This window comes from Cryptosporidium hominis (genome assembly GCF_000006425.1).
Source record: "Cryptosporidium hominis TU502 chromosome 8 CHRO018119, whole genome shotgun sequence".
NCBI lineage: Eukaryota > Apicomplexa > Conoidasida > Eucoccidiorida > Cryptosporidiidae > Cryptosporidium > Cryptosporidium hominis.
The window spans coordinates 14,238-33,733 of record NW_667436.1 but is presented as its reverse complement, the minus strand read 5'-3'; the positions used below and the strand labels follow the sequence as shown (position 1 = coordinate 33,733).

The 19,496-nt window shown below is 33.2% G+C and overlaps 11 protein-coding genes across 11 annotated transcripts; 6 read left to right on the top strand and 5 right to left on the bottom strand.

Moving 5' to 3' along the window:
- The first annotated feature begins 11 nt into the window (after positions 1-11).
- Chro.80343 (hypothetical protein) lies at positions 12-296 on the top strand. Its single annotated transcript, XM_662912.1, has 1 exon — positions 12-296. The coding sequence occupies one exon, from the start codon at positions 12-14 to the stop codon at positions 294-296; it is 285 nt and encodes a 94-aa protein (XP_668004.1).
- A 702-nt stretch (positions 297-998) lies between these two features.
- On the bottom strand, positions 999-1,871 carry Chro.80342 (replication factor C subunit). Its single annotated transcript, XM_662911.1, has 1 exon — positions 999-1,871. The coding sequence occupies one exon, from the start codon at positions 1,869-1,871 to the stop codon at positions 999-1,001; it is 873 nt and encodes a 290-aa protein (XP_668003.1).
- A 736-nt stretch (positions 1,872-2,607) lies between these two features.
- Chro.80341 (elongation factor 2 (EF-2)) lies at positions 2,608-5,106 on the top strand. The annotated part of the gene is made up of 1 exon (XM_662910.1): positions 2,608-5,106. The coding sequence occupies one exon, from the start codon at positions 2,608-2,610 to the stop codon at positions 5,104-5,106; it is 2,499 nt and encodes an 832-aa protein (XP_668002.1).
- Positions 5,107-5,247: 141 nt separating this feature from the next.
- On the bottom strand, positions 5,248-6,609 carry Chro.80340 (hypothetical protein). Its single annotated transcript, XM_662909.1, has 1 exon — positions 5,248-6,609. One exon carries the CDS (start codon positions 6,607-6,609, stop codon positions 5,248-5,250), a length of 1,362 nt encoding a protein of 453 aa, XP_668001.1.
- Positions 6,610-6,760: 151 nt separating this feature from the next.
- Chro.80338 (hypothetical protein) lies at positions 6,761-10,870 on the top strand. The annotated part of the gene is made up of 1 exon (XM_662908.1): positions 6,761-10,870. One exon carries the CDS (start codon positions 6,761-6,763, stop codon positions 10,868-10,870), a length of 4,110 nt encoding a protein of 1,369 aa, XP_668000.1.
- A 59-nt stretch (positions 10,871-10,929) lies between these two features.
- Positions 10,930-12,096, bottom strand: Chro.80337 (serologically defined breast cancer antigen 84 like (42.9 kD) (XQ234)). Its single annotated transcript, XM_662907.1, has 1 exon — positions 10,930-12,096. The coding sequence occupies one exon, from the start codon at positions 12,094-12,096 to the stop codon at positions 10,930-10,932; it is 1,167 nt and encodes a 388-aa protein (XP_667999.1).
- Positions 12,097-12,543: 447 nt separating this feature from the next.
- On the top strand, positions 12,544-13,068 carry Chro.80336 (hypothetical protein). Its single annotated transcript, XM_662906.1, has 1 exon — positions 12,544-13,068. One exon carries the CDS (start codon positions 12,544-12,546, stop codon positions 13,066-13,068), a length of 525 nt encoding a protein of 174 aa, XP_667998.1.
- A 27-nt stretch (positions 13,069-13,095) lies between these two features.
- Chro.80335 (hypothetical protein) lies at positions 13,096-13,572 on the bottom strand. The annotated part of the gene is made up of 1 exon (XM_662905.1): positions 13,096-13,572. The coding sequence occupies one exon, from the start codon at positions 13,570-13,572 to the stop codon at positions 13,096-13,098; it is 477 nt and encodes a 158-aa protein (XP_667997.1).
- Positions 13,573-14,122: 550 nt separating this feature from the next.
- Chro.80334 (ribosomal protein L1) lies at positions 14,123-14,779 on the top strand. The annotated part of the gene is made up of 1 exon (XM_662904.1): positions 14,123-14,779. The coding sequence occupies one exon, from the start codon at positions 14,123-14,125 to the stop codon at positions 14,777-14,779; it is 657 nt and encodes a 218-aa protein (XP_667996.1).
- A 657-nt stretch (positions 14,780-15,436) lies between these two features.
- Chro.80333 (hypothetical protein) lies at positions 15,437-16,417 on the top strand. The annotated part of the gene is made up of 1 exon (XM_662903.1): positions 15,437-16,417. One exon carries the CDS (start codon positions 15,437-15,439, stop codon positions 16,415-16,417), a length of 981 nt encoding a protein of 326 aa, XP_667995.1.
- A 626-nt stretch (positions 16,418-17,043) lies between these two features.
- Chro.80332 (hypothetical protein) lies at positions 17,044-18,930 on the bottom strand. Its single annotated transcript, XM_662902.1, has 1 exon — positions 17,044-18,930. The coding sequence occupies one exon, from the start codon at positions 18,928-18,930 to the stop codon at positions 17,044-17,046; it is 1,887 nt and encodes a 628-aa protein (XP_667994.1).
- Positions 18,931-19,496: the final 566 nt, after the last annotated feature.

The following is a 19,496-nucleotide window of genomic DNA, read 5'->3' as shown; positions in this document are numbered from 1 at the left end:
GATTTTAGGCAATGGAATTTACCAGGATTCAAGCTCAACATTTCTATTTGTATTCTCCACTGCCATTAATTTTTGAAGCTAACCATAATAATATTTTGACATTAATTGCATCTCATGGGGTAGGAATATCTAGAATTTCAATAGATTCTAGAAGAGAGTCAACTGCAATTTTTTTAACAGGAATTTTGTATTTTTTAAATGCATTAATTAGAGAGTATATCGTTTACTTGAGATCTAAAATGCAAGCATTACTTCAGGCTTGCTATTATATTCAATATTACCTGTTGGAATATTAAACGGAATAATTTTTTTTTGGATATTTCACGAACTAGTTAATTTATTGAACAAATTGGAAAATAATAAGCAAACAGAAAAACTATCATTATACAAACGGTTTGCTTATATACTATTTTTTTCGATTATAATTGCTTTTATATATTTATTGTTGGAAATTCGTTTTTATTCATGGGACATCGTAGAGAGATGGAGATATCAGTGGATTTTTCAAGATGCAATTCCGTTTTTTTTTGTTTCCATACTAAAATTAAACCTACTGTTACTTTGGGCTCCAAAGGAAAATTCGAAAAAGTACCTCAACGCAGCAGAAGTACCTATCGAAGCCGTAATTGAACTTGAAAGGCAGGAATTAAATATCATCACAACTCCTGAGAAAGGGAAGGGTTTAGAGAGCAATGGAAATTTGAATATTAATCAAATAAAGGATTTCGGCCATATTAATGACTTATCCTCATCTCCGAAATTATATTACGACTCGAGGATTTATGAAAATTTAAACCAACCAAATAACCCAATAGTATCAGAAGAAATAAATTATTCTGAGAGAAATCTAGATAAACTTGAATATTATGTGGGATCCGAAGTGAATAAGGAAAACTCAGTGTATTTAATTAATTGTTCCAGAATGAATAGTTAAAGTGATATAAATGAAAACAAAATATTAGTTCTTTGTTAGCATTTCTACTAAATGCAGCTTTCATTTAATTCGCAAAAATAGTTTGAACACTTGAACAAACATTTAGCAAAGTTAAGTATTCGTTTGATCCATCTATCACACTTGCGTCTGCCTCAGAAATTCTCAACATTAAAAATGCTTTTTTTGAATCATCGATCTTATCACTCATAATGATAAATTCTGCCAGACCTTTGAAAATCAGTTCTACGCTCCATCCTTCGTTGATAAGTTTCGCGGTTTCTATCAATATACTTTCTGCACCTAGAATTTTGCATGAATTTATAATTCTTTCAATAATTTTTATAGGTGGTGCACCCGAAACATCTAAGATAGAGCTCATGCTAATTCTTTTATCCTTACCAAATAGTTCAGAGGCTGATTGAAGAATATTTATTCCTCTTCTTAGGTCTCCCTGAGATAAATTAACAATAGTTTCTAATACACCGTCTTCGTATGAAACATCTTCCTGAGAGCATATATACTTCAGTCTTTCTATCTGAGAATTTGCCGAAATTGGTTGAAATCTAAACTTTGCGCATCTGCTAGCCAAAGGCTCGATTATTTTACTAATGTAGTTACAAATAATAACAAATCTGGTGTTTTTCGAGGAAACTTCAATTATTCTCCTTAATGCTGATTGGGCATCAGCTGTCATCATTTCGGCTTCATCCAAAATAACAATTTTCCATGAAGGAAGCAGATTACCCGTAATTTCATGTGTTTTATTGCACTGGACTACTTGCCTCGTCCATGACTTTATTTTATCCCTCACAACGCCTAATTCCTCTTTCGTCTGAAGCATTAAGCTCGAGAATTCTGTTCTTATATTCATTTGGTCCAAATAGTTCCCTTGAGAGTGCAAGCACAGCAGATGTCTTACCAGTTCCAGGAGGACCATGAAATAACAAGTGCGGCATATTCCCGTTTTTCAGGACATGGCTCAGCATACTCACAACATCCTTATGATGGGAAATATCAAGTACATTTCCGGGGCGATACTTCTCAACCCATAAATTGCTACTCATTGTGCTTGTTTAACTATTTTAGAAGGCTTTTCCTTAAGTTGTGGTTTTACAGAACAATAAAATGGGTAGTTAGGGGGTTCAGTGTGCGCTAATTGAGGAAATACAGAAATAGCGGAGGCGATTAAAACGAAAGTTAATGAGAAATCAGGCCAAAAATCTAAACAAATCATTGAGTTAATTCCTTCAGTGCATCAACTGCACGGATCATATAGGAAAACGTTAATGTTAGCTAATAGAGACAATTTCATGTGAAAATTCTATGCAATTGGAATATAGTGCTTATATTAGCGCTTCTTTTTTTTTTTTTGTCTTGAAAGTACAATCTAGACTTTTACAATTATATTTTTTAAATAATTATATAAAAACATTGATAAATTATATATATAGGTATATAAATATGGATAAATAAATGAATATATAATATTTCTTAATTAATTGATAAAGACATATTGGATTCAAATGGTTGGCGCATTTTATAATGTCTAGTTGATTGTCTCTGTGCCAAATTAAAGATTGCGATCTTGAGTTCAGAGTTAAATTTCTCTTCGTATTGTTGAGAACTTCGTCGCCGTTGAATAATTGTTTCACAAGTAATAAAGGGAAGTTAAAATGGTTAATTTTACAGTTGAGCAAATTCGTGAGATTATGGGAAAGCCCCATAACATCCGTAATATGTCTGTTATTGCTCACGTCGATCATGGCAAATCAACATTGACCGACTCTCTTGTATGCAAAGCAGGCATTATTGCTTCAAAGGCAGCAGGAGATGCACGTTTCACCGATACCCGTGCCGATGAACAAGAGCGTTGCATTACCATCAAATCTACCGGAATTTCACTTTTCTTCGAACATGATTTAGAAGATGGTAAAGGCAAGCAACCTTTTTTAATCAACTTAATTGATTCACCGGGGCACGTAGACTTTTCTTCAGAAGTTACTGCAGCTCTTCGTGTAACAGACGGTGCGCTTGTAGTCGTTGATGCTGTAGATGGCGTATGTATCCAGACAGAAACTGTCCTTAGACAAGCATTAAATGAGAGAATTAGACCTGTGCTTCATGTGAACAAGGTAGACAGAGCTTTATTAGAGTTACAGTGGGAGGCAGAAGATATTTATCAGAACTTTACTCGTGTTATTGAGAACGTTAATGTTATTATTTCTACCTATTCTGATGAATTGATGGGCGATGTTCAAGTATTTCCAGAAAAGGGTACAGTTTCATTTGGTTCAGGACTTCATGGATGGGCATTTACTATCGAAAAGTTTGCTCGCATTTATGCAAAAAAATTCGGTGTTGAAAAATCAAAAATGATGCAAAGGTTGTGGGGAGACAACTTCTTTAACCCAGAAACAAAGAAGTTTACAAAGACTCAAGAACCAGGAAGTAAAAGAGCATTCTGCCAATTTATTATGGAGCCGATATGTCAACTATTTTCCTCAATTATGAATGGTGATAAAGCTAAATATGAGAAGATGTTGGTTAATTTGGGTGTAGAGCTTAAGGGTGATGATAAGGCTTTAGTTGACAAGCCTCTATTAAAGAAAGTCATGCAGTTGTGGTTAAGCGCTGGTGATACTTTATTGGAAATGATTGTAACACACCTACCATCTCCCGCTGCAGCCCAAAAGTACCGTGTTGAGAACTTGTACGAGGGTCCTCAAGATGATGAAACTGCAAAGGGTATTAGAAATTGCGACCCAGACGCTCCTCTATGTATGTTTGTTTCAAAAATGGTTCCCACTAGTGACAAGGGTCGATTTTATGCATTTGGCCGTGTCTTTTCTGGCACAGTTGCAACTGGGCAAAAGGTTCGCATTCAGGGTCCAAGATATGTTCCCGGTGGAAAGGAGGACTTGAATATTAAAAATATCCAACGCACAGTTCTTATGATGGGGCGTTATGTTGAGCAAATTCCAGATGTACCTGCGGGGAATACAGTTGGTTTGGTCGGAATTGATCAATATTTGCTCAAGTCGGGTACAATCACAACTTCTGAAACTGCGCATAATATTGCATCTATGAAGTACTCCGTATCACCTGTTGTTCGTGTTGCAGTACGACCAAAGGATAACAAAGAATTGCCGAAACTTGTTGAAGGTCTTAAGAAGTTGTCTAAGTCTGATCCATTAGTTGTATGCAGTAAAGAGGAAACAGGCGAACATATTATCGCAGGATGTGGTGAGTTACATGTTGAAATTTGCTTACAAGATCTCCAACAGGAATATGCACAAATTGAGATTGTTGCATCTGACCCAATTGTTTCCTACAGAGAAACTGTAGTCAATTTATCAAACCAAACGTGCTTGTCTAAATCTCCGAATAAACATAACAGATTGTACATGACTGCAGAGCCTTTACCTGATGGATTGACTGATGATATTGAAGAAGGAAAAGTATCACCAAGGGATGACCCTAAAGAGAGATCAAATCTCTTGCATGACAAGTATGGGTTTGACAAGAACGCTGCTATGAAAATCTGGTGTTTCGGCCCTGAAACAACCGGTCCAAATATTATGGTTGACGTAACTACTGGTATCCAGTATTTGACTGAAATCAAAGACCACTGTAACTCTGCATTCCAATGGGCAACTAAGGAGGGAATTTTATGTGAAGAAGATATGAGGGGAATTCGCTTTAATTTGCTCGATGTAACATTACATGCTGACGCAATCCATCGTGGAGCAGGTCAAATTACTCCAACATGCCGACGTGTAATGTATGCTGCTGCATTAACTGCTTCACCCAGACTGTTGGAGCCTATGTTCTTGGTTGAGATTTCTGCTCCACAGGAAGTTGTTGGTGGAATCTATGCTACTCTCAATCAAAGGAGAGGTCATGTATTCCACGAGGAACCCAAGTCTGGCACACCTCAAGTCGAGATCAAGGCATACTTACCGGTTGCTGACTCTTTCAAGTTCACCACTGTTCTCCGTGCTGCAACATCTGGTAAAGCGTTCCCACAATGTGTATTTGATCACTGGGAGTTGATTAACGGCGACCCACTTGAGAAAGGGAGCAAGACAGAAGAGCTTGTAAAGGCAATTAGAAGAAGAAAGAATATCAAGGAAGAAATTCCTGCTCTTGATAATTACTTAGATAAGCTTTAAGTTGTTTGAATATTCTAGATTGTTAGCGTTTTACTACTAAGTATAGTTTTGGTGAAAATACGTGTCGAATTCTTTATGTTCTTAGACTTCGATGTATTGTCATTGAATCAATGGAAATAATTAACAAATAACTACGATATGTCAGACAGTGTTAGTCACTTGATGTTTTTCCGCCTCGAATTCGCTTGACGGCTCTTTAAATTTACAATTTTGTTCAATTTTAGGAATAGAAATGTCGGCTTTATGTAGGATTTCTTCCAGCTCCCTCTCTAAATCATAAGATGTAGCCTCCAAATTTTTTGAAGCGTCTTTTACACATGACTTTATCATTGAATTTATGGATTCTTGCGTAACCTCAACTTCTTCTCTCATTATATTAATATTTTCCAATTTTTTCAAAATTTCGCTTTCATTGAAAATATCCTTGGTTATATTAGTAGAGGTTTCAAGTGCGTTTACAAGAGAAATCCTCGCATTAGAGGTATCTAGAGTGACTCTTGATTGACTCAATAAAAGTAGTTGTTCATTAACATCATTTAGTGCTTTTTCAATTTGATGTCTTTGCTTCAAATGGTTTATTGCTAGTTGTTTTTGGTCGCATAAAGCATATTCTTTGCACTTCGAGTCATGAAATAAAAATTTCTTTTCTAAATTTGTTAATGACTTTTGTAAATCTTCTTCGGTAATTTTAAGTATAATATCTGCGATGTCTGTATCATTTATTTCAATTTCTTTCTTTGCTACTAAGGAGTACGACCTACTAAATTTAATGGCATTGACATGATTATTATTACCTTTGTGAACGACAAATGGTTTCAAGCTCCATTCTCCAGGTGAATAAGTAATAAAATACCAGATCATCATATCATATAGCACGTTTTTCGCAGTTTCACATAAATCATAATTTTGCACTAAATAATCATTAAATTTAGTATTTAATATAAGAAGTTCATCTATTCCCATTGATTTTGAAATGCTACCTAATAATCCTCTATTTATATCATTAACTAATTTACTTGATAACTTGTCCAATAAAGGAATGCATACAAATGTATCTAATTCTGGGGTGCTTTCATCGGTTTCTAATATATATGTATCGTTAAAAAAAGTCCCAATTATTGAGCGAACCCAGGCAAATCCAATTCTTGATACTTTTGATCTAGATTGACTTTTTTCTACTTCAACAGCATTCTGCCATATCTTTACCATATATTTATTGATAAAATTCAAATTCACTAATTTTTTTCTTTTTATCAGTCCCTTAAAAATATTTGGTAAAGAAAGAACTTCAATGGGCCAGAATTTAAACTCTTCTTGAGCAATGGCTTTAAGCGAGTTAATTTCAATCAACAAGGATTTATTTTTGTCGCACAATTTTTCTATAATTCCTAGCCACCATTCTAACTTATATTCTTCTTGATCATGAAAATTGTATGAACATAATTTTTGCCATTCACCTATATCTTTCACTTTTGGGAAAATACTATTTGTTCCCATACGCATTTGAGTTTTCTGCAGTCTCTATTACCAAAAAAAAAAAGATCAATTTAATTCCGAAGTAAAAATTCACATATTTAATCCTAATGCGCCATATTCAAATGATTTTGTGGGTTAAGTTGAAATAATTCATACGAAATAATATGAAATAAGATATATGTTGCAGCCAACTACTGAATATAGCATACGCATCGATATTCATGAACTTAGGGATTTGAAATTCAACGATGGAACAAGTAATATAACTCCAAGCCCATATATTGAAATCAAAGTATGCGATCAAATAAGAACAACGCCCAAACAAACGGCTGTTTCATCAGCATTGGTTCAAGCATCATATAATTTTACAGAGACTCTCAACAAATGCGATTTTGATTGTTCTATTATTGAAATTAACGTTATGCATGCATATGTCCTTTCTAGTGCTCCTATAGGCTCATATGTTCTCAGTTTTAACTATGTATATAGTAAATCGCAGCATTGGATCTACAGAAATTGGGTACCATTGATATTAGGAGATAAGCCTTCTGAAATTATGGGTTTTGCACTTATTACTGTTGGGATTTTTGCGCCAGGAGACTCAATCCCTGCAGTTGATGACAACAGCAATATTTTAAGTAATGATGGCGATCAAGGTACAAGAATTTCATCTTCACCAGAAATAAATTTAACCCAGTATAACCTTAATGTATGCATATTTAAAGGACAAGACATTGCTCCAATTGTAGGGATGTATAATACCTTAGAACCTTTTGTTACTGTAAGGCATGGAATTTCAAAAATTTCAACAGTCTGTATCAAGAATGAATCTAACCCAATTTGGAAATCATCGATTAATTTGCCTGCATATTTTCCATGCTCAGACTCGAATTTATTGTTTGAACTTTGGAACGGTGAGTCGAAGCCGACTTTAATAGGAAAATTTAAACTGGATGTTTTTAATATTTTTAAAGAGCCTTTTCCTATATCTTGGGTAAATTTATATTGGACTCAGCCTCCATATGGTGGAGCAGCAGAACTTTTTTCGTCTTCAAATACCTCAGTAACATCATATATCCCTAGTTCCTATGCCGGTAGATTGTTAATTTCTGCTAGCTCACAAAAGACTCAAGCCTGTTCAATAAAGTCAATACAATCTATACCACTTTCAAATGAGCCACCAATGACGCGCTACTTACTTTGGATTGATATTTATGAGATTTCATGTAGACCTGCATTTGATGGCGAGGTCATATTGGAATTTTGTATAGGGCCTCACTCTGCGACAACTATTGCAATGCCACAGAGCGGTGAATCAATTATATTCGATGAACAAACAGGGAGGATTGATGAAACATATTTTTATTTATCGGATGGGCAGGATCCTTGGGACCTATTTATTTATTCTCAAACCGGCTCAGGAGCAACATTTTGGTCTTCACCTTCATTTACGAGAGCATCATTCACTAGGGTTTTGCTCTCTGAAGTTTCCAACGACTCTAACGGGAACCCAAATTGGTATACATTGAAGCCAATTTTCGACATAAGTGCTGGATATACATTCAATGTGCTTGCAAGCATAGTCATTCTCCCTGCGAATACGGCGTCAGAACGCCCCGATCGATTGGTTTATACGCTTCAGAACTATTATTTTAGGTCGTTCATCTATGAAGGAATGAACTTGAGGGGAGTTGGGTCATCATTACCAAACCCATATGTTAAAGTGTCTATTGGGGACCAAACAATTCAATCTCGTACTATAGAATCGTCTATAGCCCCACAATGGTACGAAGCATATGAAGTTCAGATTTCACTGCCAACAAATTTATCATTAGGATCAGATATTTTGATTGAAACCTTTAGCAAGAGCCATGGTTATTTAAGTTCTGATTCTAGAATAGGATTTACATCTTATAAGCTTACGCAGATTCCCAAGGTATGGAAGTCTTCGCCAATATGGCTTCATCTCAAACCTTCAGATACAAAAAATCCACAAGAAGATACAAATGCAAGGATATTGTGTTCTTTTGAGTTGATATCTGTTGATGAAGTTAAACAGTATCCATTTTATGATGATATTCGGCCAACAACATTCCCCGCTGACGTACGATTATTTGTCATAGGAGTTCGTATGTTTAGATCTCTTAATAGTCCAACCGTATCCGTGTCTTATGGCCGTGAGGTTGAAGAATCTAACGCACCCCTTTGGCATGATTCAACCCCATCTCCAAATTGTGGTGATGAAGGGAATTGGAACTATTTACATGATTTTGCGATAACTGCTGAACTACCTAAAAGAGATGTATTTCAGTCTTATTTCGAGATTACTGTTAATGAAAAAGTTTCTGGATATTCAGGTGAATCTAGTATATCTTCAGGGTTCGCGATACTTTATTTCAACTCAGCAATACCATGGTATGACGAAAATTCAAGAAAGTTTAATAAAGAATTTTTTCATTTAACTACTTTGGATGAATTAATTAACGGATCAATTGAATGCGAAAATGATAATCAGATCAATATTGCAGGGCTTGATCAAGAAGAAGATGATGATGATGAAGACTCTTCTGGAAATGATCAAAGAGTTCTTAATACGATGAAATCAATATCTGCGCCTACAAATATAGTTTCAAAATCAAGCCCTACATACGATGCAGAAGCATCAAATTCATTTTTTTACCCTGCCATTGATCTAATGAAAACTGAGAAAAAAGATGAGAGTGTTTATATTGACGTAAGTTTTAATTCTAAAGATGATGACCAAGCAAATCTTGCTCTAAAACTGAAAGAGGTTGGAACACTTTTTGGTTTCGATGCAAGGCTCTTGAACTTCGATTTGAAAATATTTTCTGAAGAAGATGAAACTGAGCAAAGGTTTGAGATTCCATACGAATTAGAGCAAGATCTAGATCCTGCAGAGCTGCCTTATCAGACACTTCCAATTGTATCTATAAACGAAAAAGGATTGTATTATATTGTTGGGTATATAAAATATACACTGTGTATTATACAACAGCCAGACAGTGATACTAACGTTATTGTGGATACAAAAGAACAAGAAGAGGTTCTTCAGACATTTTCAGACAATAGAATGTGGATTGCAAATCAATACAATAACATAAAACCTATTGTTGCAAGGTGCTACATACTTTCTGCGAGAGGCCTTCTTCCACCAAGTGGAGATTTAAACCCATCTGTATATATATTCATTCGCTCGAGAGAAAGTAATGGGGATGGTATTATGGTTGATGGAAGCGGAAAAAAAAAAAAGAGTGTTTATCCGAATAATATCAAAGATACAGGGTTTGTTAGGCACCAAGGCTATAAACCCGAGTTTAATCAGGTATATGAGATAGGTTGTATTCTTCCTCACAATGCATTAGTAAGAGTTTCCTTAATTGGCACAGGAACAATGTCTGAAGAAATAATTGGAAGCACTTTTATTGATATTGAAGACCGTTGGTTCCATCCGAAAATTCAATCAATGTTGGAAAGTGACTCGACCCCTATAGAAATGAGAACCCTAAGGGTAGAAAATAGTTTTGTATCTCATGGAACATTAAGGGCCTGGTATGAAATAATGTCAGAACAAGTTGCAAAAGCTACGCCAATTACTGAACTAGCTTCGGTTGATCCTCAAAGTTACCAACTTAGAGTCGTGATTTGGCGTGTAAGGCATATTCCATTAGAACCTAATACTACAATATCATTATATGTTAGTGGAATATATAGTTTAGATGAATCTAATTCTGATACTCAGTCTACGGAGACTCATTATAATTCTAAGGATGGGACAGGAATTTTTAACTGGAGGTTTGTATTTGATATTAAGATACCAACTCAATATCCAATCCTTAAACTTCAACTATGGTCCTATGGTTTAATTCAGAGTGATAACATTGGCGAGTGCTCAATTGACTTAAGCAATGACTTTGGAAGAGCAAAAAAACATTCAGCTCAAGTCACAAAAATTCCTAAAACCTGGTTTGGATTTTCACATCCGACGGAACAAAATTCACCTCAAGGGCAAGTAGAAATCGAGATATCTATTGTCCCAGCAAAAATATCGGACTCTAACCCAGTGGGAAAAGGAAGAGAGCCCCCAAACGTTGACCCAGTTTTGGAAGATGTTACGGAAAACAGAACATATGTTGATTGGAAAGGAATTGGAGAAGCTATTTCATCCGCAACTTCATCTATATGGAGCTCTGCAAAAAAAGGATTCATTATTGCAATGATAATTGGCGTAATTGCGCTAATATTATTTTTAATGATTATGCTTAAATAAAAGTATAAAATTCATTATTATTGAATGTAAGTCAATCATTAAAACCCTTTCTACAAATATTAGTAATTTTGAATAAATGATGTATTGTTTTTTTGTCTATACTTGTTTACACTAGATAAAAATTTAAAGAAAAATATATCAATCATTCCAGAAAATGCAAAAATTCCTCCAATTATGGCACAACATTCCGTAATAAACGACAAAAACGATCTGCGACTTTCAGTCATTTTTACAAGGAACGGAGTAAAATCATAATTGATATGTATTCCGGGTATTGAAGTGTCGGGAATAAATTTGCCATTAGCTAAGGAAACAAGAACTTTTTTATATTGACTTCTGACTGAAAATTGGTGCGAATTAATCGACTTATTATTTATAGTATTGTATTGTGTAGGTATACAATGCATATCGAAATCAATATAAGCATCATCAAAAACCAAGTCTTGTGAATATCCCAATTTTTCAAATCTAGAACTTTGAATGTACTCCTGATTTTTCCATCTGTTTGGAATTCCAGGGAGCTCTTCACCAAAATCTAGATAATTCATTTTATATGAAAAGTTAAATAAGTGGCTTTCTGCAATCTCAAGATCTGTCATTTCCTTATATTTAACCCATCTTTTGTGAGAAATCTCAATTTTACCCTTAACTTTTGGGATGTATCCATTTACTTTAATCTTGCACCCTTCTGAATTTAAGTTAGAAGACAATGCATTTGAAATCCTCTTCGATTTATCATAATCACATTGTTTGAAACTTATTACATGAGGTAACTTAATTCCTTTTTTATCGTATTCATTAAAAACATCTTTGCATGTATTACAACAATTAACTACTCCCAAATCATTGTTAATAGATGCGTCATAGCAAGGACCACATCCAGAAGAACTATTTGCATTACTTTCATTTGAACCGATCTTAACGAACTCTATTCCTCCATCTGGTAAATATATTTCTTTATTTTCCTGAAGATTAATTATTCGTACCCCCAATATATCGCACGGGAGTTTTGGGAATTCCAACTGCATCCTAAGGTTAATATTTCTATTAGAAGACAAATGATCAACAGTAACTTCATCCTTTCTAGTTATGTTTAAGTAATATTTTAATTCAGAATAAAACAGTATGATCATGGCGATTATGCTCAATATTGTTAAGTATCCTCCAAATGCAGTTTTTATACGGAACTCAGATATTGGCTTTGAAAATGCATCGAACTGCTTCATTTTTGTTTGGTTCGAAAATTTCCTTTTTTCCTGGAAATAATCTAATTATTCATCAACCCTTAAAATCCATTTTCTTTGGCGCTCTGAGTTTTTCAATTTCACACAGTAGACCGCTGAATATTTGAAAATGTTTTAAGAACATAATAATGCAACCAATTAATTTATTCGATTCAAACCCAATAACTTGTGTCTATAAAACATTCAATTTCTAATCAACTACATATATATTGCTTATTTTAAAATATTTATAATCTTTATAAATTTTGTGTAATGGATGAAATAATATCATAAACCTTAGCTATTTTCATTAACCTTAATAACTTGATAAAAATTCTGTAATATTTAAGTTAACTGTATATTTTCTTCAGTATTGCCAAGCTTAATATTTTTTTCTTTTTTTAACCGCTCTTTTTTTGCAAATATCATTAAAATTACTTTTGAGAAACCATGAAAATTAAGACAAGAGAAGTCATCAAAGAAATACAAACAATTGAGTACTGTAAAAGCTGTGGACTACCTACTGATTATTGTGAGTATGGCCAATGTACGAAAAATAAAATATTAGGACACAACGAAGTTTCAGAAGCAAATAAACTGGATTCACAGTTAAATACTTCTCTTAAAATTGACGAAACTCAGATATCCCAAGGAAACGCTCAAAAAAAATATGAAGAATCAAATTCAGCAAAGAAAAAAAAGACCAAACAAAACGTAATCACGATTAAAGTAGAGAGTAGAGCTAGGAGAAAGAATGTAACGGTAGTTAATGGGCTGGAACTATTTGATATTCAGCTCAATGAGGCGGCAAAGAAGTTTGCAAAACAGTTTTCTTGCGGTGCTTCTGTAGTTAAGGGAACCAGTGGAAAGCCCGATCACATAGATGTACAAGGTGATTTCGACATTACAATTGCGGAATTCATTTTGAAAATTTACCCAAATATTGAGCCAAGTAATATCGTTATACAAACATAATTAACGAATATAGACTAATTATTTATGTTACTGAGTAGGAGAAAGGGGCCTATTGAAACCACCTGGTCTATTCATATATTGTCTGTACTTCCTTTTTGATTTAATACTAAAGCAAGAAAGGCTAGATGTTGAGTGGTTTTTATTTTTTGATGTTTCGAATCGCTCAATACCAAACATTTCTTTAATGACCTCCGACTCGGATAAAGGGCTATTGCTTTCTACTTCACATTTCTCTGAACTAATGATGTTTTCATGCTCCAAGTCTCTCTTCTCATGCTTATTCATTATTGAGTCCCTTGTTTCGCATTTTCTTTGAAACTTGAAAGCGCGTTTACTTAATCTTCCAAAATCGTCATATTTACTGTCGCCAAATTTGGATGAGTCGAGTTTTTTCACAGTTGCATCTATCTTCTTATTAAGAATGCTCAAATTTTTAGTTGCATCTTTTTTTGAAACGACCTTTTTCCTCGAATATTTTTGTTCAGAGATGCGGTTTTGACACATTGAATGGCGAAAGTCTAAGGCACGTTATTATAAAAACAAGAATATCGCTTTGCAAATATTACTTGATAATCTATAATCGCTAACAATATTTTTTTTTAATTTACTGAGAACTTCTGAGTGAGTTCATTTGTAATCGCATGAGCTGATAATAATTTCAGGTTTCAATTCCATGCAATTTTGCGAATTTGTTTAAAAATAGCGGCAACTAAGCCTCTTTGAGACGTAAGAGTTTTTATTTTTATCATAATTGCTATATAGGTATTAAATAAATACCGGGCATTAGAGACATAACGTTTTGGACAGTATAATTATTATTTATTATTTATTTAATTTATCAAATTAACTGAATTTTTAATAGTCAAATATATTCCAATAAGTTATTTAGTGTAATTAATTGCAAACGTAATAATAATTCTGTCTTTTTGCGATTGGACGCGATCAACTAAGCCGTAAGTTTTCAATAAACTTTAAATCAATCCTCTAAATCGTCTCCATTAGATTTTGAGTCAGATATACTATCGGATCTATAATTAATATATAGTTATCAGCAATGAGTGGGAAAGTTAGTAGCGAAACTATTCGTCGTGCAATTTCTGAGATTTTAGAAGGCTCAAAGGCTAAGCCAAGGAAATTTGTTGAGACTGTTGAATTGCAAATTGGGCTAAAGGATTACGATACTCAGAGAGACAAGCGTTTTGCTGGTACAGTGCGTTTACCAAATGTCCCAAGACCAAATGCTCGTGTATGTGTAATGGGAGATGCTGCTGATTGTGAAAGAGCACAGAAACTGGGCTTCGATGTAATGGATATTGAAGAGATGAAGAAGATCAACAAAAACAAGAAGGTTGTCAAGAAACTTTGCAAGAAGTACGATTTGTTTTTGGCATCTCAGGTACTATTACCACAGATACCACGTCTATTAGGTCCAGGATTAAATAAAGCAGGTAAATTCCCAACTGTTATCACCCCAAGCGACAAAATTGACGAGAAGGCGAATGAATTAAAGGCAAGTATCAAGTTCCAATTGAAGAAGGTGTTGTGCCTTGGTGTGGCGATTGGTAACGTTAACATGACGGAGGAAGAGATTAGACAAAACCTAACTTTAGCAATTAACTTCTTAGTATCACTATTGAAGAAGAATTGGCACAACATCAAGAGTCTAACAGTAAAGAGTACAATGGGAAAATCTGTAAGGATCTATGGATGACTTAATAACAATGTTCTTAATTATTCGTTACTTTATTCTCTGTTTTAATAACTAATAATGAAGAATATAATTTTTAACTTTATATTATTTAAGGAATATGGAAGGATTCTGCCTTTATCCTCTCAGATGGCTATATCGTACCTAGGTGAATTATTCGAGGTTTCCTGGTAACTAATTTTTTTTTTGCAAAATATTTTTTACTTGATGACCTCGGCTGATTGCTAAGCAAACTATAGATTGATTATACTGCGAAACTAATACATCTTAGTTTCATAATGATCTTTAGGTGTAAATACTAAGTACTAATTATCAATTCTAATGCAGGCTATACATGAAATGAGCGCATTTAATGCTGTTTTTAGATGCCTACTCAACATTTTGTTTTTGAATTTGTATCGTTTTGTTACATAGTTTGCCGGTTTGGATGCCGTCGGCCTTCATGTTGGTTGTTTTTGGACCGTTTTTGCGCCTATTTATAGACAGTTTAAAACTACTAGTTTTGAAGTTTAGTTATTCAACTTTGATAGATTAATAATTATTTCTATTAGCTGGCGACAATAAATATTAAGTTTCTAAAAGTAATATTGAAATGAAAACTATCTCGTGGTAATAACAAAGCCATGAATACAAAAATTTAGTATAAACCTAATCTACAAAATGGATTTTATTAAAAAAAGTTTAAGTGCACTTTCAACCGACTCTATCAAAAAACACAACAGTGAGCATATATTTTATTGTATTCAATATGTAAATCGATTTGGGGAATATCATGAACCAGAGCAATTCAATTTGGTTCAAAGCGAAGATAAGATAAATTTTAGAAGCATTACACTTAAACGAATAAAAGAAATAATTCCTAAATATAAGTTTTGTTGTTGCTATTCAAAAAATTGTCTCTGCGACTTCTCTGTAAGGTATAAAAGTCATGATAGCAACGGTATTTATCCATGGGTTTGGTGCGACTTAGTTACTGACCAAGACACTGCAACCCCATATAACTCTAAAATCATTCTAAAAATACTAGTTTTTGTTAATTTCTCATCATCAAATTATGATGGTATTCATACAGAATCTGTTAATTCAAATTATGAAGCAAGAACTGTGAATATGTGTATGCCTTACGAAACTGATGAAAAAGAATATGTTGATAGATCTAACTCTAAAATTCAAAACAATATATTTCAAGCGCCTACCCCTACTAAATTTGACAATTCGGATGACTCCAACTTTATTAATATAGTAAATGATGAACAAACAAAATTTTTAAGCAATAAAAAATCATTTACCTCGCAAAAAGTCCTAGAATCAAAAATTTTGGAATCAAGTAATAATGAAAAGAGTGACAACTTTGGCTACGAAGATCTTGTTGAAGAAATTAGTAGATGGTCTAGAAAACCTGACGGCTCATACAAAGATATTCGCGTTTTACTAAGCTCACTTCAGCAGGTATTATGGGAAAATGCCCAATGGGAACCTATTGAATTCTCCAAACTAATGTCAGATATAGAGCTAGTAAAGAAGGCATATAGGAAGGCCATAATACTTTGCCACCCCGATAAAAATCACAATGAAAGTGAAAAGCACAAAAGCAGAGCTCACCTTATTTTCATGGCAATCAATGAGTCCAATAACAAATAAAATACATTTCTAACCCTATAACATTAATATTTAATTGCTTTTATAATTACCAACATAAATATCCTTCTCATGCAAATTTTCTTAAATTATCGATCTTTTCAATGTTCGTTTTAAGAAATTAAATCGTCAAGGAAAAAAAATTGCATTAGGCGCCATTTTTAGTTTGCGCTATCCAACTTAAGTCTATTTGGATTGCATGCCATTTTTTTTCTAATTAACTGAAATAAATTAAGAATCTTATAGAGATGACGCATTCCAAGCCGAAACATGACAAGGATACTAGACTAGACCGTCATAGTATGAACCCAAAGAGCTCTGCATATGGAAATAAATCTGGTATTAAAGGAGGCTCAGGTAAATATAACTGGGGTAAGTGAAATTTGAAATAACTTGACCTGAATTATAAGCCTTTAGGTGAAGAAGGCGCAATATGCGAGCAGGAGCCTAGTATTGACTCTGGAGACCCTATGTACAACGATGAAAAAAAAGATACAATGCTAAAAAATTGAAAAAATTTGTACTGCATTGCAAGTATTTTTGGGAAACAAATCTTGAAGACTAAATTTGAAACTAGCTCTTATCTAGTTTAGGTTAATTGTTTCGTCTCCCAAATTTCTCTTCTTAATTTACAAGAATATATTTTCAACCTTATAGAGCTGCAAACACGATCTATAAGCTTTCAAAGAAATATTTGCAAAGGATGATTTCATCATTTCTATCCAAGTAATTGAGATGCATTCTCTTATGCCCAACTCATTACATTTATAGGCAAATTCGTATTCGTTGAAAACTATTGAATTGTTATTTGAAAAAATATCATTGCAAGAGTTTTCAAATGTTTCAAGATGGGGGAACAGTAAATAATACCTCAATTCATAAACATTGTTAAACCATGTGAGGTTTTCAGGGATACAACTTGTGTAGCTCATCAAACTATGAGTTAATTCAGTATTAGAGTGTATTAATGCGCTAACACACTTGTTCATTCCTGTTACGTTTACTCCTCCTTCAATAGTTTTTGAACTTGAAATCTTTGAATAAAACTCTACTAAAATACTTTCAGGTGTTTTCCTTTCATTTTTTGCCCGAAATTGAATGTGCCAGTATATATACAGATAAATAATACTCATTCCTTCTAAATAACCCGCCTTACATTGTTTCTTATTTGAATCATTCTTTATTTCGATAATTCGATCGATTTTATAATGAAGGTTTATACTATCATGAGGTTTTTCTTTTATATCTGAGAATGATATTAATGCATAACCTAAACATTTCTTTTTATGAAACTCTGAATAAAGTTTGACCAAAGATTCTTTAGTTAAAGAAATTTCATTTGGATGCAATATGCCATAAAAAATAGCATTTCCTTTATCAATTTTTGATTCATATAAAAAAAGTGAATTTGGAATCGAAAAACTAATATGAAAGTATTTTTCCTCTATTTTATCAGTGATATTTTCAGGAATTCTAGAATAAATATTTGCTTTTGCAATGTAGTAAGGTTTTCTTGGAATTCTATTATCAATAGAAAAATTATTGCAATTCTTTAAAAAACTCATTATACTCCAATGCTTTCTAGTTTGTGTTATAGTTTTTCCATCTTCATTTTTAATGCAATACTGGACAATAACCTTGTAACTTTTTGATTGTTTGTATTTCGGGAACTTATCATGAAGAAAAGTGAACCCATTTTCAGTCAATATAATATTTTTAATTTTCACAGTCCAATTGCCTATATTGTTCAAAGAGTGAATACTTGGTGCAAAAAAATTGTTCTTAATATTTGTTGACTTGTAAATAGTATGTTTACTTAGTGCTTTCGTTATAGGTTGCGAACAAACTATCTTTTTCGATATAATTGGGTCATTGCAAATTGTTTTTTCATATATCAAACTTATATTAGGATTATCAATTATATTAATATTAAGGATTTTATTCTCAATCTTTAAGCTCGAAGAGATAGGAATATCTTTGTCTAGCTTTTCGGGGTTTTCAATATTGTTTTTAATGATCTTAGGAATTGTTGCAAACCACTCGACATTAACAATAAAAGTGACTTCGAAATCGTTATTTTTGTTTGATAAAAATAACTCATTCTTAATGCTTGTTACCGGTTTGATGAAGTAATTTATCGTTTCGTCAAACAACACCTCAAAATGATTAATGCCAAAACCTAACTTCAATATTACAATTATTTCGTTCTTTTCCAAAAATTCTTTTAATTCATCTATTGAAAAAAAATTAAAATAAACTGTACAATAATTCCTTTCGAATGGCGTGCAATAATTCGAAGGTAATATTCTGCAACTTCCTATTTGTAATTCCTCGTTAGTTAATAAATTCTTTTTGTATAAGGTAACAAAGAACTCAAAACTTTTAGATTTAAATTTCCCCTTTCTCCCAAATTTTTGAGAATTTAGAGCTAAGTTTACGTAGCACAAACTGTATGTACAGTCCGGTAGAACATTACAATTAAGCTCAGAATTATCATTAGATATATATATGTCCATATTTTATTTACTGTTGTGGCTTCTACATTTCTTTGAATCGAAATTATTTCTACGCCAGCATCCACACACTGCACTCAACATAATCTGCGCCGCTCTATAATTAATTTTAGAAAAAAATAGCTACATAAATTGAATATCGATCATTCACAACCTCAAGTATGATCCGGAGAATCAGAAATAGTTTACACACTGAAAATTGTTGATTAATGGATGATCATAACGCGAAGAAGTACAAAAAAGACGGTATAAAATATATAAATTAATGAATCAAGCTAAAGATAAATACAAATAAGATGGAACTGGACTGGGCTAAATCAAAATTGTTCCCCTTCACATAATCTTGATATCTTTGCAACTTTAAAAATTTGAAATAAAAGATTGGAGACAGAGACGGGAGACTAAAATGTAATCCACTTGAAAATACTTGCAAAAAAAGCATGTATGTCTCGTAATTAAGCGTGGGGCTAATTCAAAATACTGTTGATATGCAGGAAACGAAGCGAAAAGTATATATTTGGCATATTAAATGAAGATAATTGACTATAAAGTAAGACAATATTAGTCTC